Below are 12,527 nucleotides of genomic sequence, written 5' to 3' on the forward strand. Positions count from 1 at the left end.
CGAACGGGTTCTTGGTTTTGTGATACACTACGCTTAAATTTCTAAGCTTTAGCGTGACGCAGCATTGACATGACGGCCTAGAGAGCTGTCATGATGGTTAAAAAAGTGACTTATTTTAGGGTAACTTGACTATCTCAACAGTTCATGTCTTAGAAAAAGTATTGTTTTAATGTTTTAGAGTTCCTCGAGGGATAAATTCACGCTTTTGTAGCAAACCTCGGTGACAGATATTTCTGTTGGTTTCCAGCTGCCATGTTGGTGTCCATACGGATGGGCACCAGCATGGCGTCTCCATACAAATCTCTATAAATTTGGAGAAAAAATTTCTCCGCATATCTCGCATAAGAAAAATTGCTGTGACCAGAATTTTGGCGAGAGTCTTTGCATATTTACCTTCTTTCATTTCCCAGATTCTGGAATTTATCTATTGACCGGTTTTGAGTTTAGTTTGATCTATTTTGAATTGCGTGACACTGAAAACCAGCAATTTTCAATCATTTGACATTCATTGTAAGGAAAGGAAGCTTTAAGGTGATTAGTGAAACGAGAAGAAACGTTGCTAAATCTTTTAGGTAAGATCCATATACCAGTGCTGTCGTTAAACATTCTTAACGATAAAGGCATCGTAATGTTACATTTTAGCAGCTTTATTTTAATTTCATGTAATATATTCACTACGTATGCATGTTAATCTATAATTCAGCCACCCTAACGCAAATCTTATTAACATGATACCCTGCAAACAATCCAATGCTGGCAAAGAAGGTAAAATAAACAACATATAGGAGTGATACAACTTCATAAATCGTAGTTTCGTCTGTAGAGTTTTATACTTCTAACCTGTTTAGAATTACTACTACAACCGTACATTACCATTGCCACTATGTCTTTTGCAACAGTTTGGTTACATTTAAACATTGTTTTACCCAAATTCAGACCACAAACCGAAATTAAGGCGTTGATTAGTAGCCTTGTCAAGTTCAGTGTTTCTGGTAAAAATCTTAAGCTAGATTCACATCAAGGTGGGGAGGGGGGGAGGCAAGCCTCCCTAATTGCAGTCGTTTTTGAGTCACGGAGGTCAATTGCAATTTACTTGCGCGTTCTCAAATCCTCTTCCACTCCCTTCCACTACACCGTAATTAGCTGGAATAGTAGAAAGCTCTCGTTTCAACATTTTCATCTTGGATTTTTCAACGAGACGTCAATAACACGCGACAAAGACGAGAAACGTCGACTTGCGGCTCTCGTTCGTCTCTCAAAAACGTTTGTGCTTAAGCCCCCTAAATTATAAATGTACTGAGACACGTTTCGCTTTACTCAAGATATATAACATAGCAAGATCCAAATTTTTCTAGTATCTAAGGGTCCACCAATTTACCAAAGCGTTAGTGATAATGCGCGATTGTGAAAGAAGTCTACAAAGAGTGAGATCAGAAAATCCCAATGAGCCACAATACGAAATCGCCTTCGTACTTACGCCCATTCTAAAAAAAATTATCCCTTTTGTTGTGAACATAGTTTCGAAAACGAAAGGCCTAAGACTTTTCCGGATATATCATTAATTATATACATTATTTTCATGCTATCTATCGTTAAACTCAAACATACTTCATTAGAGCAGCAGTATTCTTAATAGGCTTTACTGCTTAGGAAGAAAACTTCAAAGCAAGATTTTTGTTCGATCAGTCTGCCTCTTTGGGGACCTCCAAAGGGTTTCCAGAAACAAGAAATCATGATTACTTATTTTCAGGGAACAAGGGATATATATTCTGGATTAATATAATGGAAAAATGATGTCTCTAGTATTAACGGAACTTAAGGGAACAATAGAATTTATTTACGGATAACACGGGAAATAATGCAAAAATTCTAAGGGTCCTAGAGCCCATGTGGGCCTTGGGAGGCCCTCCTCTTTCTATTACTGTTATAAAAGTTTTAAAGATTAAACTATCTCTATGTTAACATTTTACGCTACGATTGAAAAGAACAGGTTTTGGCCCCGTTTGCACCGTTACACATTTGAAGAGAATGAACATTTAAGCCCTTATTTCTTTTAAACAGAATATTATATCCGCATCAAACTTTGTCTTACAATCAAAAGATTAACTGATAATGCTTTTAGTGTAAAAACTTTACATTTCATCTGTCAGCGGGGACTTATTGATACGACAAATTCGTTCGTACCGCAAGCCAATTTGCGAATAACTTTTGGGACCGAAATGGCCAACTTATTAAAATACCATTGAACATAACGAACTAAAAACCGTTCACGAACAACCAGAATTATTACAACACCCCTTTGCGCACGCTCAGTAAAACAAATTCATAACTGCATAGTTATCAGGGTGCCAGCTAAACCACTGACACACTCAGCTGCAGGTCCTGCGACTCTTAATCCAGAATTCCGCCATAATAGATCCAATAGGCCACATTCAGGAAGATAAACACTATCGGAAACAGCAGCCTGGAGAAAAATTCCACAGTATTGAGGATCTTGACAAAATGATACTCTTCATGAGGTTTCTTTGAGCTTCCGCGGCATTTGCCTGGTCTGGCCACAGTCTCCACTTGATGTTTCCCTGGGATCCAGACTGCCTCCTGACCTGAGGAGGGGCGGCTGCCTGGTGATGGCGGTGTTTTGTCGTTGTCGACAGTTCCCTCTGCTGCTTCGCATGCTTTCTCCTCGAGATAAAGAATATATATAAGGCCAATGACAAAGCTAAGCAAAGGACAATTTTCTACATTCAGAAAACATATTTTTAAAGGGGATCTTGGCTGAAAAGCAGTTTTAGTTCCAACGTATACCTACTGATTCTCTTTAATTGACCTTGGGGTTTTCTGTTGATATCTCTATAAGTGGTTCGAATACAAAGTGTTTGGTTTTCACTTTAAATCACTTGGTCAGAGATCTCAATATGGAGTCTACAGAGGACTATTTCTTGTTGGAACTGTACTTTTTCATCCCGAATATGAATTGTACATGATTAGAGGCACTTTTATATCTCTAGATTCACACATTGATGTATTTTGTGAAAGTCCAACTCCATCAAGCTTCGCAAAAATGAACATGGCGGCGCGTGGGAAATTTGACATCCTCAGACAGCCGAAACGAAACGTCCAGCATCCAAAACAGGCAAAGAATTATCTACCTCAAATCGCGTAAACAGTTTAACACAAACATCAACTTGTGATTTGGGACAAACCTGTTTTAGCCAAGATTTCCTTAAAGTTAGAGTGCACTAAAAGCAGAACGTATATGGCTTACCTCGTCATGCTTCTTTTTCATGCCGATCTTTGCTCGTTCTTGTTCTCGCTGCTTGAACACCAGATAAGAAACAAAGGCATATTCCAAAATGGCGGAAAACACGAACAGGAAGCACATTATAAGAAACCACTCCAGGGATTTGACGTACGACACCTGAGGTAAAGATAATGCGTGTTAGGTTTCTTCAGGGTGTTCTAGACAACAAGAGCCAGCTACAAATAAACAGAATTCTGTTGCATGCTTAAGAAACTCCAGAAAATGGTTAGCGAAGAGGACTTTATCATCCTCCGATTAGAATAAATAGTGTGAATCGGGTTTTGCTACCACAGCGGCTTATTGTAGGATGCTCTTCCGTCGATCACAATATCAATTATTAAATGCAAAAGCAACAAACATTAATTGAAACTGTTTATGGTTTAAATTCTTGACCTGAATAGTCTTTATTACAATTAACTGAGCCTATAGCTGTCAGAGAGGTTACTGCGTAACACGACGAGGCCCTGGATACACTTCTGTGAATGCTGGCTTCTCGATGGAAAGAAAAATTCTTTGTATTATTCTTTTAGAGTAAAATATTGCTAAGTAAGCAATACAGATATGATGAACGAACTAGCTTTTGTGTAGGCCCCTTATTAGAACATGTAAAACGTACTGTGAACCCGATGATTCCCGATTGGATAAAATACTACAAAGGATTTTTTTTTTGCCCAATCAGAAGGCAGCAATCACAGAGCTGATTAGAACTGGAGCAGTAAGACTCGGTCCTTAGCTAGGGGATTTGTCTTCAAATTTTCTTCTTCGATTTTTCCACTTTTCCTTGCCCCAACTAACATAGACTGGGTCTCCCAAGATGTAGCAAAATAAGTAGTTTGCAAAACATTATGAACATCGTACCTTCGGCAGAGAAGTCCTGGCACTACCAATCAGCGTTGCCATGGTGAGCACAGTGGTGATTCCCATGGCAATCCTGGCTGCCGTTTGTTCGCGGTCCACCCAAAAACTGACCCAAGCCAACACCACGATTAAATAGCAGGGCAAATAAATCTGCGACAGAATAAGATCAGGGTTAAATCTATTCGAAATTCGATAGATTTGGACGATTTTGATCTGAAATAGGATGGACAGGGTACAGGATTTGAGCAGCACACTCCCAACAAAAACTTTGTGGAGTAGCCCCCGGGACTTGAGCCTACGAGCTTTGCTATACAAAACTGTGATATCATTCATGCACTATCTAAGAACTACGGGAATACCACAGCTACTGCATGGAAAGAAAAAAAATTCTTATCACTATAATCGAACCTGAATCATGTGGAATCCCAGTCGACGAGTCAAATCAAATTCAATGGTCAGTAACGAGTAGCTTCCTATGGAGTTAATTAAATTATAAAACATTTATTAACCGTGCATCGTTCTGTGGCACAGGAGCATGATGTTTAACCAAAATATTTGAAACGAAATCACAATTTGTTGTTATCCTTTTGTTATCAAAAAACTAGAGGAATAAGAAGGAAAGCGAGAGCAATTTTCATCTGCTCCTCTTCTCAATAAAAACTTGCCAATGAGGGCCTAAGAAATTTTGGAATTTTTGTAAACTGTTTGTTTACCATCGGCTAATGGCCAATTTCCGGTATGAGACGCACCTGCAGGGAATCATGATACTTGAATTCATCAAATCAAATATCCAGTCCCAGATGATGAATACAACTACCATGATTCCTTCAGACGCGTCTTGTAGACGAAATTGGGAATTAAGTTAGGTATTTTGGGTTTTTAATGGCGGATTATCTGGCTTATAAAACCAACTAAGTTGAATCACCGAACCAGGTAGATCCCATGCGAGGGTAACACGATGACTTCAAATGGCATCGTGAAGTTTCGTAACCTATGTTATACCAAAGTGAACTTGAATTATAAAGGGCAACACAGGCACACCTGTCCGTGCCATATGAAGAGTCTATGGAGGCTTTTAGCTTTATTTTCACGATGGTTGAGGAAAGAAACTGAAAATGTGGATGATCCTAGAGGGTATAAATGAGTCAAAACAGTTTATTTGGAAATCATACCAGTGGTAAATTCGTCAACTGAAGAATAATACTCGTAATCTGTCAGAGTGTAGCTTGGAATCTGAATTTTGTCCGACACTGCCACAGGATTGTCTTTGTGCCAGCTGAGAGTCATCTCTTTGTCGTCGTAACTGACTAAATAACAAACACAGTGTTGGAACGACTACTGGAATTTTACATACAAGGCTAGGGGGCAGGTTCCTCATTTGTAATAAGGAGGACATAAAAACAGGTAGCTACCTGATTAGCACTGAATTCGTCTGGATTTGCCGAACACACCTCTGCTTTGACTTAGCCTGCCTGTCGATGCCTACTTTACAGCTGTTTCGAAAAGGTTGTAATACAAAAGCGTAAAAGCAAACGCTACAATTGCGAACGTTTTTACGAGTAACGGTGGTTTTACAGTTGTTGACTAAATCTAAAGGTATTTCAGCGTTAGAGAAGGAAACAGCACAAACACGTGCATTCATGCCTTCTCTTTTCTTCTAGCTAAACACCGTGAACCTCAATCAAACAGCGCCAAACTGTTACTACCCTCAATACCGATTGGCTTTGTCGCGTGCGCTTTTGCGCTGTTGTGGGACAATCTTTGTCGAAACAGCTGTGTATTGCTTTTGTTTCACTTTGTCGCCAAGAACAAAGGCAATAGTAGACGTCTCTAGGTAGGATAGCTTGACTAAGCCCTAGTCCAAATGAAGAACTATTCATCAACTTGACTCGAAACCCTTAAGAATTGCTCATCCACTGTATGCAATCCAAAGCAGGTTTATCACACTGATGTATGAAGTTTACTATTTTTAATTCTACTCTCATCAAACACAATTCGCAAATAAATTGAAGTTGACTTACAAGCCTCTATGTTCAAGTGACATTTCTGTTTATCCATTGGAAAGTTTATCAGGTTCATGGGGCACTGTGATATTACTTTAAGCCTTAAAAGACAAAAGACAGAAAAAGAGAAGTGTACCACAGTGATTTCATAAAGCGTATCATATTGATATTTCTTTGAAATTGCTTACGATTGAGAGAGGGAGAGTCAAGACAACGTCGTCCATGACAAAATGCAAGTATGATGTTTGAAAGTAGACAGCTAGAGAGATACTGAGATTTATATTTTTTCCAAGAGGGCACGGTAACAAATCCTTCAATCTGATTGGTTCTTGGCCGGTGCGGTCCGGATTTTCCTTGACAATTATAAAAGTGATTTCAGGGAGAGACGAAAAAATAATGAAGTCATTTACCGGCTTAGGGTCGGTCCGTATATAGTGAATTGAATTCCGTCACAGTTTTTCACTATACGGACCTCCCAGCCGGCAAATAGCATATATTTATCACTCGACACCTAATTGTAACTTTTTGAGTATCTTACATGAACCAACCTCATGCTGTACAACACGGAGCCATCAGGCCACAATCGGATGACCTCATTAGTGTCTGTGATTGCGTGCTTGAGTCCGTCCTTAATCCCGGGGAAATGAGTATCTGGTACCCAGATAAACTTGAGCATTTCAGGATTGAAAGCCAGCCTCTTACGGTATCCTGTCTGGTTGTATTTTAAGCGCTCGTCCTTCCAGTATTGTCGGAAGTACATGATCGTTGTAAACTCCTGTCATAGGATATTATTTTACATCGTGTTAAGAGGACAAAAATCCACAGGGAAATACCCTGATTTTCCTAAGTTAGCTAGTCTGCGTAGCAAGCGTTTCTGTGGGGTTCGAGAGCAAAGAATTACAGCGCGAAAAATGGAGCGAGTAAAAGAGGGGGGGGGGGGGGTGGGAGAGGGGAAGGAAGGAAACCTTCCTTCCTTCCTTCCCCTCTCCCACCCCCCTCTTTCTTTTTTTGGCTCTCGCCCCATTTTCCGCGCAGACAAAACACCGAAAATCCCGTTCCTCGGTCTTTCTTTGCTTCCAAACCCCACGGAAATGCTTGCTACGCAGGCTATAAGTTAGCCTAAAACCTTGTTATATGTTTTTACGGAGTTTCGGGGGTTTTTCGACACTGTATTATTTACTTCATAAGACGAAAAGGTGCTTGCTGCTGATCTAACAACAAGCCTAATATAATAATACTACATTCTAAGCAAGAACACACCCGTCGTTAGAACCTCTCATTCATTTCAGGTTCCTTTTGCCGAATGTGCTGCAGTTGTTTTTCTACTCAGCTACTTTTTTCTGACTTCCCAAATCAGAATTTTTTCAGTCTCTAGACTAAACAGGCTATAATGGGGGTTTGAATAACGTAGTTTAGCCTGTATATTCTTAATCCACTTGGTAATGCATTTTTTGAAAGCTTTCAAGTTTCTGGCGCACCGCTTAATTTTTTTTTTAGGGAAAACCTACTTTTGATTCCATACCTTATAATCAATCGAGAAAGTTTCCTGACATTTTACACGTGTCGTACAGGTGAGAGTAAGGTGATTGCAAGAAATACGAGTTTCTTTCGCGCTGAAATTAAATCACAGAGCAATTGTTTTGGGCCCGATCCGTATGGGATTACTCGAGGAATAAGATTTGATCGCGTAGTATGAGAAAACTCCACTGTGTAATGTGCAGTAGATGATCGAAGAAAACAATCATACCATGTTGATTTCGTCGATGTCACCAATAAACTCAATAAATACGGTCACAGATACACCAACGGGGTCGCCTAGGATAGAGAAAAATACATTTGTAAATGCAACTTAATCAGAAGGATTCGAACAGAGTGAAGGTCTTAAAAAGAAAAAAAAAATCGTGCATGTGATATTCCCACAGGAAAAACGTTTCATTCGCAAAGCTTTCGCTAGCCTGCGATCAGGCGAACGGGAGAACAAACGTAACGGGCGGACGGGAGAAGGTCGCCAAGAAACGAACGCCTGATCGCAGGTTAAAGGAGCTCAGTCACAATATTTTTTGTTATTTCAGCCACTTGCAGAATAAGCTTTAAATTGAAAACCTGTAAATAGTAGTTTACTAAAATAGAGAAACGCCAAAGAGATATTAACGAAACACAAAGGAACAAAGATGGCTAAGTATGGAGGAAGAAAAAAACGACGAATTTGACAATTCTAGGCTGAGCTTTTCAAGATGTGCAAACCGTGACGTAGCTCCTTTAAGGACTCGCACTCGATCGTGGTCGTTGTCACGCAAGATGTATCAAGAAGGAATGCGTGACGACTTAATATCGGCGATTACAAGCAAGGCACACACACGATATAAAACAATTAGCAAACAAAAATTGTTTTCCTCACCTCCGAAGTTAGGGCGAAGTCTCTTGTCATAACCGATGAGTAGCTTAGCTATCAGCGAAGTAACATTAATATCCCCGGATGAGTTTGGTGTTGACAGCTGTTGAAGTGGTTTGGTGGCTTCGGTCACGGGCCTGTAGAATGGAGAGAAAATCACAACTGAGGGTACTAGCCTTTTTTCCAGATTAGTCAAATGAGAACATACCCGGCAGAAATAGCACCATTATTATTAGTATTGGTCGAATTTTCACACGGTCCTAACAACTATTGAAAATATTTGAATAGCAGATGCTGCCTTGCCACAAAACAGCAATTGAACGATTTCATTCTTATCACAGGGAAGAATGGTAGAACAGAAAATAAGGCGCGAAATATGTGCAGCACATCATCAGAATGAATGCTGCATTTATTTCGTGCAGTCTATATCATGAAGGGTGAGAGAGTTACTTATAGGCCTTTTTCCTGAAGAAATCCTCTCGTGTTATTTTTACGGCACTCCAGGCTTCAGGAATTACGGCAAGGTCTAGAATTAGCCAAACTGTGACACGAATTTCATTCACGTGGACTTTACACGTATTTTCACCCTCCACGAAAACAAATAGGCGTCGCCCATTGTAACATTAAACGCAGGAGGACTGGCTAACATCTCTAAAAATAACTTAGCAGGTTTAATTTAGCTAAATAAGGCCAATATCTGAGACAATACATCCTCTCTTGGTTTATGTACAATAAACACAAAGGCAGTGATTTGAATGCGCATCACGTGGTATGTTTGTCTGATACCATGTAATGGTTGTCTCTGTTTTAATATAAACAAAGTCAACAAAGCGATTTCGCTGCTCGCCTGCTTTTTTCTCGAACTTTACGTTCGATCGATGACCACCTTTATGGAGTAAATATAGACTTCTTTCGGTCAGTATAACGTGTGCGCTACTCGCTGTCATAAAAACGGGTACCGCCGATTATATCATTTTTTACATATTACATACTTTTATTTTTTGGAAAATTGATTTCATTAAGACATGTTGAGGAAACATTCTCTATTAGAATTTGAAATACATTGGTGGCTCCAATAAGTCTGAAACCAAGACAGATTTCTGACATTTTTGCAGGATTAAGTCATGCATTGAAATTATTCGACTTTTCGAAAAATAAATATCAAATTTTGGACTGGTATGGAAAAGAAAACGTACATTTTTCGTTCGTGCTTTTAGCAACTTAAAACACCACTAATTTATTTCGTTAAGGAAATTGTAGTCCAGTAGTTGAGGTATTTTTAGGATAATTTATAATTCACTGAAACGCTAGCTTCTATAGATATCGTTTGGGTTTACAATCATCCTTGTTGACCCTGCGAGATTCTTCAGTATATATAGTTTGATATAGCACAATGCGTATTTATTTCTTACAATTACATTCAAAATGCATGTTTTTTTTTTCGAGTAAAAAATTTCCAGTAAAAAAGAAAAATTGACAAATGTAGGTAAGGAAAAATTGTCATTGTGATTGGGTAAAAGGAGACTTTGTGGTGAAATACGAGTTTGATAGGACTACAGTAAGTGTGGGAAATCAAAATGTGACGGTGCCTGCAAATTCGACCCAATGAAGAGCATTAGAGGATCGAGAATTGGAACAAATATACTGTGAAGTGTGATTCAATTCATAAAGGAAATTAACAGACCTTAATGTCATTGGCTTAACAGAAGAAAGATAAGAAAAAACTATACATCTATGAGCACAAAAGATTACAAAAAACCCAGCTGTTAATTACAAGTAACCATTCATGTCGCCTTGGGTTTTAAGTTCAAAAGAGGTTTTTCAAAGAATTTTATACCATTTTGGTCTTTCAGATCGGGGCTTCGAAGAATTGATGTTTATTTAAACGTTTGGGTGCATTTTAGCAATACTAGTGCGCTGTGTTTTCGAACTCGCTTGTGGGATGTTAAATATTGAGGGACTCTCAGGGAATCACAATTATGTTAATTAAAAAAGTTAATCTAAAGGATAATACGGATAATTTATCTTTGTACCACAAAAGAAAAAAAACAAAATTGCTTTTCGATCGTTTCCTTTATTCATGGCAACGTTTCCAAAAGGTTTCGCATCGGTTTCATTTTCAACCATTTTTTCAACCATTTTATCTGTTAAATTAAAACATCGCTGGAAGAAACAGTAGTTCTTATTGTATAAAAAAGACTCCGACATAAAATTTTCTGGAAATATTCAAAACAAACGAAGAAATGAATATGAAAGGAACTGACCCCTGTGGAGATTTTGCAAACGTTTCGTGGGCACGTAAAAAATAATTCCATTCTTCCTGATGTTATTTCAGTCCAAACGTAAAATAATTCTCTACCTTTCTTGGCTAAATCCACTTAAAGTGGCATGGACGTACGTGGGGTGTATTTCCAACTTGGATGGAATACAAAGAATCATTGAAAATAGAGATAAATTTTTAAAACGAATTGTATAGATCCTTAAGTTTCGAGCATCAGGGTGTCAGATATATATTTTCGTTCAGTTTAATTAAGGCTATAAAAGTCGCGGCCCCCGGTCGTGTAATTCTGAGGTTATGGCCGCAATTTCTTTTTTAACGACTATATGTAAATATCCGAATCCGTTTCTGTCAGTCGTATAAACTCTACACGCTAAAACAACTTCCTAATCTTACTGATGTCAAATGCATCAAATCTGATCCATTGCATGGTATACGTTAACATAAGTTCTTTGAAAAATAAAGGGAAATCCTTGTTCAGAATGCTGAGAGCAGTGCAAAACAAAACTGAAAAAAAAAGTGTACAGAAATGAAGTTATAAAAACAAACTGAATGTTAGAAGAAGATGTGTCGCTCTCGAGCGCGAGGTAGTCCCTCTGTAAACATAACATAGTTACCAAGCCTTAGAGTAAATGCATAGCTCTAATAAATTGAATTCATTATATGTGGACATACGCACCGAAATAAGGCATTTTTTAATCGCAAAATGCCAAAGGGCGTTAGAATCACTTGTGATTAGCTAAAGAAAAATCTACCAACTCTGCCTTACAGAGAGGGAAAATCGTTTTGCAATTTACCTGGTTAAATTCACATCAACTGCAAACGCATGGTTTCCCAGAAAAAATAGGATTGTGATGGTTAGCGGGAGCATCTTTGCGGCTCGATCTTCTTCAAACAGGGCGTTCTCCTGAATAAAATGAAGTCGCTCAAGGTATTCTGTGCATATTTAAGTCTAGGACAGGTGCGCTGCGCTTAAGTTATGAATCAACATTTAAATGGGTGAGCTGATTATAATAAGGTAAGCCAATTCGAAGCAAGTAAAGTGAATGCAATGTGCCGAAGTCGAAGACGGAAAAACAAAAACAACGCTTTGAGCGCTTGAATGCTGTAAACAAAAAAGAAATGCTTTTTAATAAGGCCTTATGGAAGAAGGAATGGAAATGAACTAAAGAAAAATAACAGTTCTTTTAATCGCAAGATATTATCTCCCTGTTTTTCCTTTGATTTCAACGGAGAATCTTTTTAAAATATTTCCTCACGTTTAAAACCAGTATTTGCAATTGCCATTGAACCTTACAGCAGTGATTAACGACAAGAGTATTAGATTTTCCCCAAGTCTCCTGAATCAGATACGTTTCACTTCTAAAAGAAAATTCTTCCCCCCAAAAGAGAAACATCTGTTATTGCTTTATTGAGGAGAACTTTCAGAATGATTGGTAACGATTACAGTCCTAAAAGATCAAGATAATCTTGTCTTTAAACTCGACGCAAAGCATAAATTAGAAAATACTGAAACTGTCATATCGATCCTTTGTAGTATTTTTTCTTGGCTTTCAAGACTAAAAACTTATTTATTTTTTTTTTTTTGACCGATCGATTAGCTGATGTGAGCAAAATAATACTGGCACCTATTCTATTGTTGTATTTGACCAAAGAAAGCAATCTGTATGGTTACAAAGTTGATGAACTGAAAGA

General features: G+C 38.4%; 1 protein-coding gene across 2 annotated transcripts; it reads right to left on the reverse strand.

Moving 5' to 3' along the window:
• Window positions 1-631: 631 nt before the first annotated feature.
• LOC110067213 (gamma-aminobutyric acid receptor subunit beta-3-like) lies at window positions 632-11,811 on the reverse strand. Of its 2 annotated transcripts, none has more exons than XM_089275104.1 (10): window positions 11,630-11,811; window positions 8,561-8,691; window positions 7,910-7,977; window positions 6,711-6,937; window positions 6,181-6,263; window positions 5,332-5,466; window positions 4,568-4,632; window positions 4,160-4,309; window positions 3,266-3,418; window positions 632-2,679 (listed from the first exon to the last, which is right to left on the reverse strand). In XM_089275104.1, the coding sequence occupies exons 1-10, from the start codon at window positions 11,701-11,703 to the stop codon at window positions 2,392-2,394; spliced, it is 1,374 nt and encodes a 457-aa protein (XP_089131230.1). In that variant the 5' UTR covers window positions 11,704-11,811; the 3' UTR covers window positions 632-2,391. The 2 variants fall into 2 exon arrangements, with proteins under 2 accessions (XP_089131230.1, XP_089131229.1); XM_089275103.1 differs by having other exon boundaries at window positions 632-2,682; window positions 11,630-11,810.
• Between the last annotated feature and the right edge of the window lie 716 nt (window positions 11,812-12,527).

This window comes from Orbicella faveolata, unplaced genomic scaffold (assembly GCF_042242905.1).
Source record: "Orbicella faveolata isolate gen_17 unplaced genomic scaffold, um_ofav_v1 contig_36, whole genome shotgun sequence".
Taxonomy (NCBI): Eukaryota; Metazoa; Cnidaria; class Anthozoa; order Scleractinia; family Merulinidae; genus Orbicella; species Orbicella faveolata.

Coding starts and splice junctions, on each gene's coding strand:
- LOC110067213 (XM_089275103.1), bottom strand. CDS start 11,703: ATGCTCCCGCTAACCATCACAATCCTATTTTTTCTGGGAAACCATGCG. Junction 6,264..6,710: donor TCCGTGTTGTACAGCATGAG/GTTGGTTCATGT, acceptor TTGTCTTTTAAG/GCTTAAAGTAATATCACAGT. Junction 3,419..4,159: donor CCAGGACTTCTCTGCCGAAG/GTACGATGTTCA, acceptor TCTTTACCTCAG/GTGTCGTACGTCAAATCCCT.